The following is a 14,413-nucleotide window of genomic DNA, read 5'->3' as shown; positions in this document are numbered from 1 at the left end:
TTGTCCTTGCCTAGAAATGACGGAGGGAGCCAGTATCCTCCTGATACCGATTCCACCTGGGCGACCTTGCAGGGGAGGGGAGTAAGGAGTTTACATTAGCCTTTTCATTACGAAATGAAGTTACATTAACCTCTTCATTCCAAAATGGAGTTACATTAACCTTTTCGGCAGTCGAAAACCGTATATTCCCTTCCCATTCTCCCTCCCTTCCCTAGCTTGTCGTGCATTCTTTCCAAAAATCGGGACTTTTTAAAAAACGCTGCAGGACGCAGGTCAAATTGTTCAAAAGCGGGATGTCTGGTCACCTTAAACTTTATGTCTGTCAGTCTGTCCCCATCAGGCTGACTTTCCATAAACCCATGGCCCCTGACTTCCCACTGCACAGACCCCGCCCCGGGAGGGATCCGAGCAGAGCACGGGCGCGCTGGGCCTGGGACCGCGGTGCGCAGGCGCACGGCCCGAAGCCGTGTGCAGCGGCCTAGTGCAAGGGTGAGGGTGACGCGCAAGCGCGCGGGGTCCCTGCAGACGGTACGACGGCTCCCTGCCGGCGCGGGCGTGACGTCACAGCGCGCGGCGGGGGAGGAGGCGGGCCAGACAGGATCAGGATTCGGCTGTCGGGGGTCGCCGGTGGCTGGCCGAGGGCGGCGGCCGCCCGGGCGCCATGTTCGGCTCCAGCCGAGGCGGTGTGCGCGGCGGACAGGACCAGTTTAATTGGGAGGATGTAAAAACCGACAAGCAGAGGGAGAACTACTTGGGTAGGTGTGCGCAGCGGGAGGGGTCCCGAGTCTAGGGTCCGTAGGAGGGCGGGCGGGGAACGGGCGCGGGACTTATGATTCCTCTCCCACAGGTAACTCGCTGATGGCGCCCGTGGGTCGCTGGCAGAAGGGCCGCGACCTCACCTGGTACGCCAAGGGCCGGGCGCCGTGCGCGGGGCCAAGCCGCGAAGAGGAGCTGGCAGCCGTGCGGCAGGCGGAGCGCGAGGCCCTGCTGGCCGCTCTGTGAGTGTCCCCAGGGCAAGGACTAGGGGAACCGGAGACCTGAGGGGTCCCCAGGGGCTGCAGTGGAGAGGGGGGTGTTGCAGGTAACTGGGCAGCGGAGGACGAGGAGAGTCCTTCGCACTCTAACGCCCGCCCTGGTCCCCTGGCAGCGGCTACAAGAATGTGAAGAAGCAGCCTACCGGCCTAAGCAAAGAGGTAACTCCCTGGAGTGGGCGGTGGCGGAGAGCGTGGGGTGGGCAGGGTCTAGTTGACGGGTCTTCCCGCCCACCCGCCCTTCTCCTATGCCCCCTAGGACTTTGTGGAGGTGTGTAAGCGGGAAAGCGGGGACCCGGAGAAAGGCGTGGACCGGCTGCTAGGGCTAGGCAGTGCCAGGTATGGCCGCGTCCTGGGAGGTATTGGGTGGGGCTGGGACCCTGCTGGACGGCACTCATCTCCGTGTCCCCGCAGTGGTTCCGCGGGACGCGTGGCACTGTCCCGGGAAGATAAGGAAGCCGCCAAGCTGGGGCTTGCTGTGTTCACGGTAATCTTCCTGCCCACTCAGAATGCGGTGAAGTCCCATGCGGGGGGTGGGGGCGGGAACCCCGGGGGGGAGCATTCCCTGGAGTGCCTGGGGGACGCCCCTCCCCAAAGTATGGCTTTGCTGCAGCATCACCGCGTGGAGAGCGGTGGGCCCGGAGCCTCGGCACCCACCACCAGAAAGAAGCCTCGAGTAGAGGACCAGGCAGAGGCCAGGTGAGCTGCCCTGCCTTGTTCTCTGGTTCCCCCTCCTTCTGAGTTGTCTCTGGGAGAGAGAGTTTCTTGGCGTCACCTTTGGCAGGAGAGGGTCCTAAGGCAGGGAGGGCTGCCCAGCATAAGCCAGTGCTATGGGCTGCACTGCAGGAGGGCCTTTGGGGTGAGTCTACCTCACATGGGGTCATAGTAGGCACTGCCCCAGGTGTAGGCAGGAGAGCAGAGTGAGGTTAGGCAGGTGGGGAGTGGTGTGACTTTTTTGTGTCTTTGTGGTACCCACTTGGCTATGTGTGACTGTCCAGCTCCTGAAACGCGGTCCCCTTGGTTGAATTTTGCATTAGTTTTAGCTGACTTCTTAGTGGGCAATGGGATCCCCTCCTCCAAGGGGACCCGCCTAGGCCTGGAGTCTCGCTGGGCTGAGGCCCATTCTGTGACCTCCTTGTAGCTCTGAGGGTCACAAGAAGAGCAAGAAAGAGAAGAAGAAAAAGAAAAAGAAGAAACACAAGAAAGAGAAGAAGAAAGATAAGGAGCACAGGCGGCAGGCTGAGACCCCCTCACCCATATCTCCTGCTCGGTAGGCCTAGCCTGGTTCTGCCACTTGGTGGTTGGGGCACTGTTCCATCACTCTTGAGCGTCTGACCCCTCTGCCTGTCTGGTGTCTTTCTAGGCTTGGACACCACCACCGCCACCACGACTCTGACTCCTCCTCCCCCTGCTGCAAGAGGAGGAAGCAGGGACACAGTGGAGATGGTGGGAGGAGCCTGTCCACCAGGAGGCATGACAGAGACTCTGATGCCTGAGTGCCTGTCCCATTCTGCCTTGCCCTTCCTATTTGGGTGAGGGCTATTCCCTTGGAGTGGCCCTGGGCTCAGCCTGCTGGGCCTTGGAACAATGCCAGCCAGGCAGAAGGGGCCTGCTTCATGAAAACTCCTCCAAGGTAGCAAGGCCTGGGTGTACATGGAACCCAGCAAGTTCTTAGGGGAGCATGTCCTGGCCCAGCCTGGCCTGCACTGAAGGTTCTCAGCCCACAGGCAAAGGTGAACCTACCCAGGAAGTCCCAGCAGAGACCCAACTCCATATCCTGTCTGTAGCCTCTGTGCCCTAACTCCGTCCCCAGTTTAGTTGTGGCCATGTAGGGTCACTTCTATTTTTCTTTATATTGACTCACTCTTTGTACTTAAATAAATTTATTTTAAAAGGAAACTTCATTGCAAGGTCACTGTAAGGAGGTACTGATGCCCACTATGAAACTGGAGGACCCCCAGGGCCTGGCCTTCCTGAATTTGTCCAGGGGAGTTAGGAGTCTTCCCCATGTGCAGTCAGGGCCCAGCAGACACCCAAAGGCAGGCTGAGGGTCCAAAAAGTGGAGCAGCCCCTTCAAGTAGGAGTTGGGCCACCTCCTCAAGACCCTGCTGGCCCATGGGAATCCAGCTTGGCTCCTCACAGGGTGGCCACATGTCCTATCTGCCTGGGCCAAGAAGGGTTATAGCTGCCCTGGAGCATACATGGCCACTGGGCTGCATGATATAAAGGCACTGTATAATCAGGCCGGATTCCTTATGTATTCTCTTGCTTCTGATTAAAAAAATTAAATGCTTCCTGAGGACCTGGAGGGGTGTGGCTTGTGTTGCATTGATCTCTGCCCTCACCTGTGACCACCTGGAGATCACATTATCTTGCATACAGGGCAGGGGGTTGAGCAGGCACTGCTTCCTGGGTAGCCCCTCACATTGCCCAGGAGTGGAAGGCCTTGGGTCTGCCACACCCCAGCAAAATGTCCCCCACAGGCTGCTGCTCTTCACCCCAAGGAGAGGCCCTCCCCTGGTTGGTGCAAAGCACCCATGAGTTGGCAGTGGCCCTGCCCACCAGTGCAAATGTATGAGGTAGGGCCTCTGGGGAGAGGGGCCTGCAAGAGACCAGCCAGGTCCAGGCATGGGTTCCTACTGAGAGAAAACCCTCTCCCCTCCCTCCCACAGGGGAGGGGGGAAGGGCATATGAAACCGATTAGGTGTGTAGCTGAGCTGGGCAGGTCACCTGCTCTCTCTGGAATGGAGCTACCTGCTCCCACCATATCCTCCTGTGGGACATGTATTGGCAGCAGTGTGGAAGCACTGGAGAGCCCGTGAAATAGTTAAGAGATTTTATTCTAATAGCTATAATTACAGTGCTTGTTTGTCGAAATGAAAACTGAAAACAAGTATACAAAACAGTTGATTACTAATCGTGTATTGAAAGCAGTAAGAGGTTCCACGACACCAAATAGACCAGTTCTGAGGTTTTCCCCAAGATAAATTTAACAGCTCCAGCTTCTTCAGTGTTTATCAAAATACAAGAGAAAAGAGTAGAGGTCATCTTTTTCGATGGCAAATCGGACCCTTGCAGGCTGAGGGAGAAAAAGCTACTTCACACATGGGGGGTGCTCCTGGGGCCAGGGCCCAGATGCCCAGCTTGCCCACACTCCTGCTGGTGAGGCCCCAGACATCCCACCGTGTCTGAGCAGGCGTGAGCACGGGGAATGCTGACCAAATGTACGGGTGGGGCCCTGTGTCCCCTGAGCGGGCGGGAGGACAGCTAGGGGCTCTCAGCCAGGCCCCAGGAACTGAGGGAGCATGGGGACAAGCAAGGCTATGGAATGCAGGGTGCCCCAGCGACAAGCAAGTCAGAGGGTCTCTATGGTGACCATGCAGAATTGACAAAGGTCTACAAGCCACTGCCTCACGTCCCCAAGGGGAACGGCCAAGCCAATGGCTGGCATTCAGGCTGTCGCTGCAAACCTACACTAAGCAGGCGGGGTCTCCCTTCCGTGTGTTCAAGTGTTCCTGTCTTGGATTTTAGCTATTTAAAAAAATGCACTGAGTATGGGTTAAAAACCAACCACCAGCATAGATCTCAACATAACCCTCCAGATAGGAGGGCCTGGCTCCCACAGTGACTCCTGATGGCCAGGTGCCTGCAGCCCTAAACCCCTCTCAGCACTGAACAGTGAGTTCCTTTTTACAATAAAAAAAGCTGAGTAATATTGCATAGGAGTACCAGAAACTGCCTCATTGGAAACAAAAACTATTTACATTAAATAAAAAACCTGGTTGCAGGTTGCGTCTGCCACATTTACAGCATGGTGCGATGCACACTGTGACCAAACCATGGAGACAGCTTCTGGCACTCATACCACAGAGTCGCACGTTTGCCACATGAAAGTGAAGCGGAGGGCGGAGGGGGGGGTGTCGCGTTCACTTCTGGTTCCGGAGCTGATTGGACAGCCAGTCTAGTCCTTCATAGAGCCCATCCCCACTGGTGGCACAGGTGGCCTGAATGTACCAGTTCCTGTGGCGAAGGGAGTGCAGCCCCAGCTTGTCTGTGATCTCGGCCGCATTCATGGCGTTGGGCAGGTCCTGGGGGAAAGAGAAGTCAGCAAGTGGGCCTCCCCGGGGCAGAAAGCAGGGGCCCTGCCAGTCCCACTCTCCCCTTGGTGCTCCAGGAGCCTACCTGCTTATTGGCGAACACCAAGAGAACTGCGTCCCTGAGCTCATCCTCAGCCAGCATCCGCATGAGCTCCTCGCGGGCCTCATTCACACGCTCTCGATCATTACTGTCCACCACGAAGATTAGGCCTGCAGAGCAGCTAGCGTCAAGCTGACCCCGGTGCAGCCCACCCAGCGCACCCACAGGCCACTGCCCCAGCTGCCAATGCCAGGGTGAGCTCTGTGCCCGGATGTGAGGCCCCTTCCCTCACCTTGTGTGTTCTGGAAATAGTGGCGCCACAGAGGCCGGATCTTGTCCTGGCCGCCCACATCCCACACAGTGAAGCTGATGTTCTTGTACTCCACGGTCTCCACGTTAAAGCCTGAGAGAGGTGCAGAATGAGGCCCCACTCACTCTTCCTGCCCCTCCAGCCCTACCCCCTACCAGCCCCACACTGCCTCACCTATGGTGGGAATAGTGGTCACGATCTCACCCAGCTTCAGCTTGTACAGGATTGTCGTCTTCCCTGCAGCGTCCAGCCCCACCATGAGGATGCGCATTTCTTTTTTGCCAAAAAGGCCCTTGAAGAGGTTGGCAAAGATGTTCCCCATGTTTGTAGACGGGTGTCAGCAACACTGGCCAGGGACACCTGGGGGAAAGAGGTGTTCTGCATCTGTTTCTGTGCGCTGCTCAGCAGAAGCCCGGGGGCAGCACAGGCCACCCACCCTCCCTCCTGGAAGCTTGAGGGCAGGGATATGCTATACTCCCAGCCACAAAGAACTCAGCCTCTTGGGCCCCTCCATCCACCTCAAGCTGGAAAAGCAGGGAAGCTGTGGGAAAAGGGCTGAGTCAGGAAGCAGTTGCCCTATCTCCACACCTGAGCATCTGGGCTCCACACACACTGGGGAGGGACAGCTCACTACCTGGAGACCAGACACAAGCCAGGCTCTCTACACTCCAAAATGGAAACTGTACACTAGAAAGAGAACCACCGACACTCTCCCCATGTTCAGGACAGCAGTACATAAGGATAAGGGCCCACACACAGAGCCGCAGGACTATGAGTCAGCCTCTACCCTTCATGCTGGGAGCTTTGAGGATGCCTGGCCTTGCTGGGGTAGGTGGGCTCATCCAGCCAGTTTGAGCCATGGTCACCCAGAAAGGAAAGAACTTAGGTGGTGCTAGCCTCCTCAGAAGCACAGCAGCAGCTGGGCACTGCCAGGTACCCCAGGATGCCCTTAGCAATCCACTACTGTAAGAGCACACGTTGTGTCTGCCATACACTGTAACCACAGAATCCACTCAGCAGAGCACAAATACAGGCACACCAATCAAGTTAGCTTGTACTGACCAGCAGAGACCAGGCAGACTGCAGAGAAGGGTCCTAAGCAAGAAGACACCTTTGGTGGGATAATGGGGGCTACCAGGCACTTGCATGCTCCAGATACTTTTGAAAGAAGAGTCACTTTATCAAATACTGATCGAAAAAAAAAAATCCGAGACTTTTAGCACCTAATAGTACACAGAGAACTTCGAAAAGAAACTGCAGTAGTGCTCTGTTAGGGTCAGCAGCAAGACAGAGGCGCCAGTATAATAAGCTCCTTCACATCAGGCACACTGGGTCTGGTGCTTGGCCACATGCTGACTGATACTGTTGGACATAGGCCACCCAGGAGGACAGCCTCCCCCAGGGCTCCTGCACCCTGGCAGTTCTTGGCCGAATCATGGTTGGGCAACTGTCTGATGGTAACTACAAGGAGATTCCTCTTATGCATTTTTTGCTATCCACATGGGCTCATATGGGCTGGTCTTGTTCAGTGGGCTAGAACTGGCCATCCAGTGCTGATTTGATGCTGCCAACATGCCATGTGTAGCCAACAGAACCCCATCAAGCTGGACCCAATACCCTTTGGATACTTGTCCTTTTGTTTCCAAACCATGTTACCTATTCAAAACTTACAGGCCGGGCATGGCACCTCACACCTGTAATCCTAGCACTCCAGTAGGCTGAGGTGGAAGAATCCCTTGAACTCAGGAGTTCAAGACCATCCTGGGCAAGAATGAGACTGCCTCTACTAAAAATAGAGAAATTAGCCAAGTGTTGTGGCAGGCACCTGTAGTCTCAGCTACTCAGGAGGCTAAAGCAGGAGGATCACTTCAACCCAGGAGTTTGAGGCTGTTGTGAACTAGGCTGATGCCACAGCATTCTAGCATGAACAACAGAGAGATTCTGTCTCAAAACAAAAACAAAAATAACAAAAACCTCACAAGAGGGTGGCGCCTGTGGCTCAAAGGAGAAGGGCGCTAGCCCCATATACCGAAGTGGAGGGTTCAAACCCAGCCCTGGCCAAAAACTGCAAAAAAAAAAGAAATGACAAAAACCTCACAAGAATTTTGAAATGTACAGAGACTTTTATTATAGCAGTCCCTTCTATGAGGATGGCCAGAGTTCCTAAACACAGAGGAAGAATGCCCACAGAACACAGTGCATACTAAATACATGCCTGTCTCAATATACTCCTGAAAACACTGCCAATGAGGAAACCCAACAGAGAGAAAAGGGAGGGAGATGACCCTGGAACGCAATGCTAGACCAGGCAGAGAAAGGTGGACTGTGCCAGGGGCTGGGTATGCTGGTGCTGTCCACAGTAGTAAAGGGGAGAAGCCATTGAGAACCTGTTTACATGACACCCCCTCCATCCAGTTCAGCTTCTGGAACCTTAAAATTCCATATGCCCCACCATATCTGCAAAGGATCACCTGGAGGCCCCATAGGAGTCAAACCCCAATGTAAGGGACCCAAACAAAACAAGAAGGTGCAGGGAAGCAAGATAGGAGACAGAAGAACACGTAAAGCGAAAACCCTTGACCAAGTAAAAATCTCAGAAATCCAAACCACACACAATGCCAGCTTTATAAAGTTATAAAGTACCAGGTCCACAAAACAAGAACAGAGCATTATCACGAAGGAAAAGAAAAAAAAAGAGCTGAGCATGGTGGCGCACTCCTTTAATCCTTGCACTCTGGGAGACTGAGGCAGGTGAATTAAATGAGCTCAGGAGTTCATGACCAGCCCTGTGTAAAAGTGAGACCCCAAGAGTGAGCCAGGCATTGTGGCTGTAGTCCCAGCTACTCAGGATGCTGAGGTAACAAGATCGCTTAAGCCCAAGTGTTTGAGGTTGCTGTGAGCTATGATGTCATTGCAGTCTACCAAGGGAAACAAAGTAAGACTCTCTCAAAAAAATTAAATAAATAAAACAAACAAGAAAGCCCTGGTGGACACTATGAACAGGAAAAAAAAAAAGAAAAGAAAAACATAATGAAGGCATGCAGAAAAGAGACAAAACATGAATAAAAGGGAAAATGAGGTCTAACTTAAGATGTCAACAGAATCCCTATAAAGAACTTAGAAAATTATGAATAAGAAATCCTTAAACATGCCCAAATGGGAGCCCAAGACCCCCCCCCCCAAGACTAAAGGCCTGTGCCAAGGCTTTCCCTGGCCTGCTGCCAGCTGAAGAGGACCCAAGCAATGCTCTCGAAATCCTGAGAGCATGATTTTCCACCTTTAATCCCACCAAAAATACCAAGCATAGGAGGAAAATAAAGATATCTTCTGAACCCAGGGATCTTCTGAACCTATGGGCTCCCCCAGGGGTCTAGGAGATGGAGGGTGGGTGGCAGCATGGACACCTCCTCCAGGTGGAACAGGTGACGGACACCTCAAGGAATGGGGCATACCACTTATGTACTTTTATCACAACTCTGGGGAACTGGAAAGAAGCAATGAGTGGTTCACAGAAAAAAACCAAGAAACAAGCTAAACAGAGGTGTCCTTTGGACTTATGCCAGTGGTGATCAGGCCTAGCAGGAAATGATACTCAGGGGTCCTGACACTGTCAGTTTTATGGAAGGAAGCTGAGGCAAGTGTATGTGGTGTGAAAGGCCTATCCTTGCTGTGCAAACAGCAAGTCTACAGTAACTGTGCCAAGGGAACCATGAAGCCGGGTTAACTTAAAATAAGGGGAACCTGGGGTGGAACCTGTGGCTCAAAGGAGTAGGGCGCTGGTCCCACGTACCAGAGGTGGTAGGTTCAAACCCAGCTCTGACCAAAAACTGCAAAAAACCAGTGGTGCCAGGCAGAAGCAGTGTGGGACAGCTGTGTCATTCAGAGGAATCAACACAGATGCCCAGCCTCTCAGGGTCTGAGAGTAGCCACATCCAATGGTGGGGAACACATCCAAGTCTTTGTGTATGGTAGCATGGCCGCAGCACCATCTACGACCCATTTTGTCTATGTGTGTCCTCTGCCACCACCTCCTCACACCCTGGGTCTGATACCCCCAATGATACACCAGAACTCATTATGTTGGGGCAACCTCCCTGAAGCCTGCAGGCAGCAGGGCTTACAGTAAGCAGTGGTCCCAGCCCCGCCATTAAGTGGTGGAGCCAGGGTGGGTAGGTAAGCCTGAAGTCTCAGGTGCCAAGCACCAGCACACACAGGCCCTAGCAATGTCTCTGTGGTGGGAGAAAGGGCTCCAGCAACTGCCATCGTCACTTCCAGGGCCTCTTGGCACAGGTCCCAAATTGTGTCAGGCTCAGCCCTGGTGTTGTCACCCTTTCCTCCACTGGTCACCCCCCCATGAGCTCAAACTTGTTTTTCAGGTTCGTCTGAATAGTCCTGCATATCAGGAAGTAGGCAAACCATGGCTTTCTTTGGTCCTCCCTGCACCCCAAGATTATGGCATTTCCCTCACAATGGTAAAGGTGGCCTTCAGGAACCAAAGCATGGAATGGGACATTCTGCTCAAGTGGCTAACTCTCTAAACAAGGTTGGAGAAATGCAGCTTTGTGTGTTCACACCCGTTCTGTGTCAATGAATTAATGTGACTGAACAGGTTTAGCCCCAAAGAACTGACGCACCCATGGCCTCTACCTGGGCCATCTGCCAATACTGTCCGCTGTCCCTTACAAGTATTGAGGGTGCTACAGCCTGAGCCAGAGACAGCCCCCATCCAAATCACAGCTGTGTAGAGGAATAGGCTAAGGGGGACAGTTTGTCCTTTTAGGAATCACCAGAGAGATGGACATTATCTGGCTCAGATAAGCTCCAGGGCCCAGGTTCTGTTTTCTGCTGCTGAACCAAGAGAATACACTTGGCTTTCATGAGCAAGATGCATACAACATAAATGGAAAGCCAGTGACACCCCTAGTTCTTTTCCTTGTTTTTATTAAAGTTCATTGAGTATAAATTACATACAGTGCAATGCAGACATCATAATCTCAGTTTTAATGTCTAATTTGAGGAAATTTAACAAAGCTGAAGATTTTTCTGGAGAAAATTATGTACATTATATTAAGAGTTTCTAAAGAGCCACTGCCTCCCAGCAGTCATGTATGTGGCACTATCAATTATGTGAAAGCCCAATCTATTATGTGACACTTGAGGATGTAAATTTAAAGGGCTATGTCTGTAATCCTAGCACTCTGGGAGGTTGAGGTGCAAAGATCCTTTGAGCTCAGAAGTTAAAGAACAGCCTAAGCAAAAGCAAGAGCAAAACCCTATCTCTACTAAAAATAGAAAAAATTAGCTGGGCACTGTGGTGGGTGTCTGTAGTCAGGAAGCTGAAACAGAAGGATCACTTGAACCCAGGAGTTTGAGGTTGCTGTGAGCTAGGCTGATGCTTCAGCACTCACTCAACAAAGTGAGACTGGCTCAAAATAAATAAATAAATAAAGGAGGGCCTGTTCCTTTCACATGTGGCATGGTTACACATTCTTATCTGCATAAACTTAATGGGATTCTTGCACATCATATGGGACTCTAGTACACTAGCCAAACAGAGCCTTAGGCCTTACTCTGCCTGCAAGTCAAACACTCCATTTCTGTAGGGCTGACATTTTTCTGTAATTAAGTCCCACATTGCATTTCATTACTATCTTACTAAAATTCACGTAGAGGAAAACTGGATAATGCTGTTATCCGGGATGGGCAGACACACCTCACGCTCAGAGAGGCAAGATGTCCACGGGCTCAATAAGGTCCACTGAACTTTTAGTCACAAAGAGTAAGAAAAAAGAACTGCAAAAACATTCCAGAACTCTGTTACTCTGGCCTGCATCTGAAGGCAAGTTCCAATGAGAGAGTGTTGTTTTTCAGAACAAAATTTTTAGGCTGTTTTGCAGGAAGTCAAAAGTCACTAAAAGGCCCTTCTATGCAGAGATCCCACACCTGTCAGGAGACAAGGGCTGCCCTGCCAAAGAGGTGGCCAGCTTCTGACATTCCTGCTGTCCTCAACACTGCATCTTCTGAATTAAAGGAGGTACGTTACCTGTTGGGGCTGATTTTCAGGGGGAGAGGGCGCAATCAGTGAAATTCAGTTTCAATTGCTATGTTAAATTAAAATTGAAGGTGACATCCTTGTAACAGCTTACATACCTACAGCTGGAAGTAAGTTCCATTCATGTGAGCCTAACCCATAGGCAGTATGCTTGGACCACAATAAGAACTCTCAAGAGCTGTTTCTACTGACCACCTGCACATTTACACTGGGTATTTCCCCTTTACTCGTATTTTTAAAGTTCTTTTTCTTTTTTTTTTTTTAATGTAACCATCCTCAAAGTGCTTCCCCAACACTTTGTCCTTCTAAAATCTGCAGATATGTAGCCCTATGCAAGCATTTGGGGGGCTGCCAGGACCACCAAAGGCAGCACCAAGTGGCTCCATGACCTCTGACTATAGCTATAATGAGGGATTTCCAAAAGGCTCTGAAAGCTGTTTCTCTGCACACCGCATTATGGCAAACACTGGCCAGTCCTCAAAGTCTTCTCTGTCCTGCTTTGTGTGACAGAACTCTAGTTTGTCACTGAACACAAGGCCTCCTCTGCTGCTGTGCATACCCCTCTGACCACAGACACATGGAAAAGGAGCAGCAGCAGAGCCTCGGCCCTCCTCCTCCTCCTTTGGCAGGGAAAGCAGGGAAAGGCCTCAATCTGACCCCAAGTGCAGTTAGGGCAGCAGGACCCATTGGGAAAACGGAAGCCTAGAAACACAAATTTATACTAACCCACAACATAGAAATGTACCATACAAGCTGAGAATGGAAGAACCTGTAGTGATTTATGACTGCAACACAAAAGCACAGTGGATAAAATACCCTGAAGTTGGAGGACACCATATCCTCTCCCTGCCTGGCCCTATAGGTCACTAGCAGGCAGGCTTCCCAATCTGCTAGAAGGCACTGCAACCTGCCTGTCTGTGGGGAAAAAGAATCGGTAGTTCAGGCTCAGACAGGTGCCCACAGGAAAGACCCTGTTCCTGAAGCCCTTTTGACAGGAACCCAACTCCTAGGGGAGGTGGGGAGGCCCTGGAGACTGGGTTTTGGCACTTCCCCAGGTACAGACAGGCTCAATGCAGCCTCAGGGAGCAGTGCTGAGGGGAGGCTGAGCCAATGCCTGATGTGCAACCATCTGCTTGGGATGCATTTTCCTGAATCTCATGCAGAGGCCTCTGGTTCTAGTATCCACCAGAGGCTGAGTCTGCAGTGCCCTGTTAAGCCTGCCCAAGCTACCTGATGTGACAAGGCCAGGCTAGGCTTCACAGGGAGCAGAGAGGATTGGGAAGAGAGGTGATGAGGACTCCGATCTCCACTGCAAAGCAAATCTGTGAACTTGGTTGTATGCTCACTTCCTGGACATGCTGCTGCCAAGTGCTCTTCTGGGGACATCGCTCTGTCCATGGGAGGGTGGGGTTGGGGATACAGTGCCCTGAGGCCCCTTTCTACCCTACTCAAAGGAAAAGAAAACTGGAATTGCATAGCTAGTGGTGCTGTCATAAAGTAAACACTTGGAGTGTAGTCACTCCTCAGGCCACTGGTGGTGGGGTGGGACCTGTGGCCTCTTCCTGCTAGGGTAAAGAAAATTACTCCTGCCTTAAGTGAATCATAAGGCCAATCTCCAAAACTTGATTTTTGCTGTCAGGGAACTTTCAGTTTTGGAAATAAAATTTAAAAAATACATAGCCCCATCTCTTTCTCTGAGCAGTGAAGACTCTCTCTTCCTGAGGAAACAGGAAAGCACAAGTGCAGCGGCAGGGGAAGAACCATCACTAGATTCCCTCCTGCTCTGGGGCGAGCACCTACTATCCTGCCCCACCCCGGTGAGACACAGAGAGGGACAGGGATGGCTCCTCAGGCACTGGGAGGCCACTGTCCTCCTTAGAGCCTTGGGTCAGAGAAGCCTCAGAAATATACATGCTGGTACCACCTGGGCCTCCCCTCCTATGGTTGGTGGCAAAAGCCCTATCCTCTGCTCTCCAAGTAATGCTTCTATTACAATTACAGCCAGACCTCTTCTCCCAACTATCTCTCCACTGTTGAGCTGGAGCAGCTTCCACCCAGTCCCTCAGACGTTGTCATGAGACATCCCCATTTTGCTGCCCCCGGCCTAGGCACCTTGACCCCAACCATGTTTTTGGCACACTAGGCACACCAGTTCAACAACCTAACACTGCTCAGAGCTGTACCATACATAGCTCCCAACACCTGCTATGGGTCACTGTGGCCCACAACAAGCTGCCCACAACTCACTTTAAATGGTTGCCTCCAGCATTCCAAAAGGCAGCTAAAGACAATACTGCACACATGACTGTGAAGAACCCCACCACTCTGCCAACCCTGAAGAAATGGGGGAAGGGAAAGCAACCTCAGACAAAAACAGGTGCTTTGCCACTGGGCATACCACTCCAGGATCCAGGGAGGCAGCAGAGAACCACCCCAAGGAGCACATGGGCCAGCTCCTCTAACCTCAAGGGCATGCTAAGCAACTACTAAGCTCTTTTCCTCCTGGAAACAAGAGAACAACTCTCACTAAGGTCCGAAAAGAACAAAATAGAATCACCCTTGAATTACAAGGTGGATGCTTTTCTGTAAAAGTCAGACTGTCTGTTAAAAGTACACAAAGAGGGCGGTGCCTGTGGCTCAAAGGAGTAGGGCGCTGGCCCCATATGCTGGAGGTGGTGGATTCAAACCCAGCCCTGGCCAAAAACTGCTAAAAAAAAAAAACCTACACAAAGAAAAGTTTTGCCCCTATAGGTACATCAGGTCAGGTTTAGGACTTTATAGGCGATATATCCCACCACATGAAAGTCAGACTGGATGCATCCTTGCTGCTGCCACAGTGTGCCCTAGCTGCCTCTCAATCTAAGAACAAAAAAAAAAAAAAAA

At 51.9% G+C, this 14,413-nt stretch overlaps 2 protein-coding genes across 3 annotated transcripts in view; one reads left to right on the top strand and one right to left on the bottom strand.

Moving 5' to 3' along the window:
* The first annotated feature begins 561 nt into the window (after positions 1-561).
* CUNH1orf35 (chromosome unknown C1orf35 homolog) lies at positions 562-3,339 on the top strand. Its single transcript, XM_003803192.3, has 8 exons — positions 562-755; positions 848-998; positions 1,148-1,193; positions 1,291-1,370; positions 1,446-1,518; positions 1,645-1,730; positions 2,173-2,301; positions 2,395-3,339. The coding sequence occupies exons 1-8, from the start codon at positions 662-664 to the stop codon at positions 2,525-2,527; spliced, it is 792 nt and encodes a 263-aa protein (XP_003803240.1). The 5' UTR covers positions 562-661; the 3' UTR covers positions 2,528-3,339.
* A 512-nt stretch (positions 3,340-3,851) lies between these two features.
* ARF1 (ADP ribosylation factor 1) overlaps positions 3,852-14,413 on the bottom strand; it is a 16,685-nt gene continuing 6,123 nt past the window's right edge. The window contains exons 1-5 of one of the 2 annotated variants that reach the window (XM_023508869.1): positions 6,541-6,664; positions 5,653-5,838; positions 5,461-5,571; positions 5,214-5,338; positions 3,852-5,119 (exon numbers count right to left, since the gene is read on the bottom strand). In XM_023508869.1, coding sequence (XP_023364637.1) covers positions 4,958-5,119; positions 5,214-5,338; positions 5,461-5,571; positions 5,653-5,800 — 546 coding nt within the window. In that variant the 5' untranslated portion in view covers positions 5,801-5,838; positions 6,541-6,664 and the 3' untranslated portion in view covers positions 3,852-4,957. Of the gene's footprint in view, positions 5,120-5,213; positions 5,339-5,460; positions 5,572-5,652; positions 5,839-6,540; positions 6,665-14,413 lie in introns of those variants that run through there. The other variant, XM_003803193.2, reaches the window with a different exon arrangement.

Source organism: Otolemur garnettii, unplaced genomic scaffold (assembly GCF_000181295.1).
Source record: "Otolemur garnettii isolate 467f Iridium unplaced genomic scaffold, OtoGar3 scaffold00285, whole genome shotgun sequence".
Classification (NCBI taxonomy): domain Eukaryota; kingdom Metazoa; phylum Chordata; class Mammalia; order Primates; family Galagidae; genus Otolemur; species Otolemur garnettii.
Note: the sequence above shows the minus strand (reverse complement) of the source record. Positions and strands in the feature narration are given on the sequence as shown.

What these genes read in the sequence shown, in the direction of transcription:
- CUNH1orf35 (XM_003803192.3), top strand. Translation starts at nt 662, where the DNA reads ATGTTCGGCTCCAGCCGAGGCGGTGTGCGCGGCGGACAGGACCAGTTT. An exon ending in GAGGCCCTGCTGGCCGCTCT is followed by an intron (nt 999 to 1,147) that starts GTGAGTGTCCCC and finishes GTCCCCTGGCAG; the next exon opens with CGGCTACAAGAATGTGAAGA. An exon ending in CTAGGGCTAGGCAGTGCCAG is followed by an intron (nt 1,371 to 1,445) that starts GTATGGCCGCGT and finishes GTGTCCCCGCAG; the next exon opens with TGGTTCCGCGGGACGCGTGG.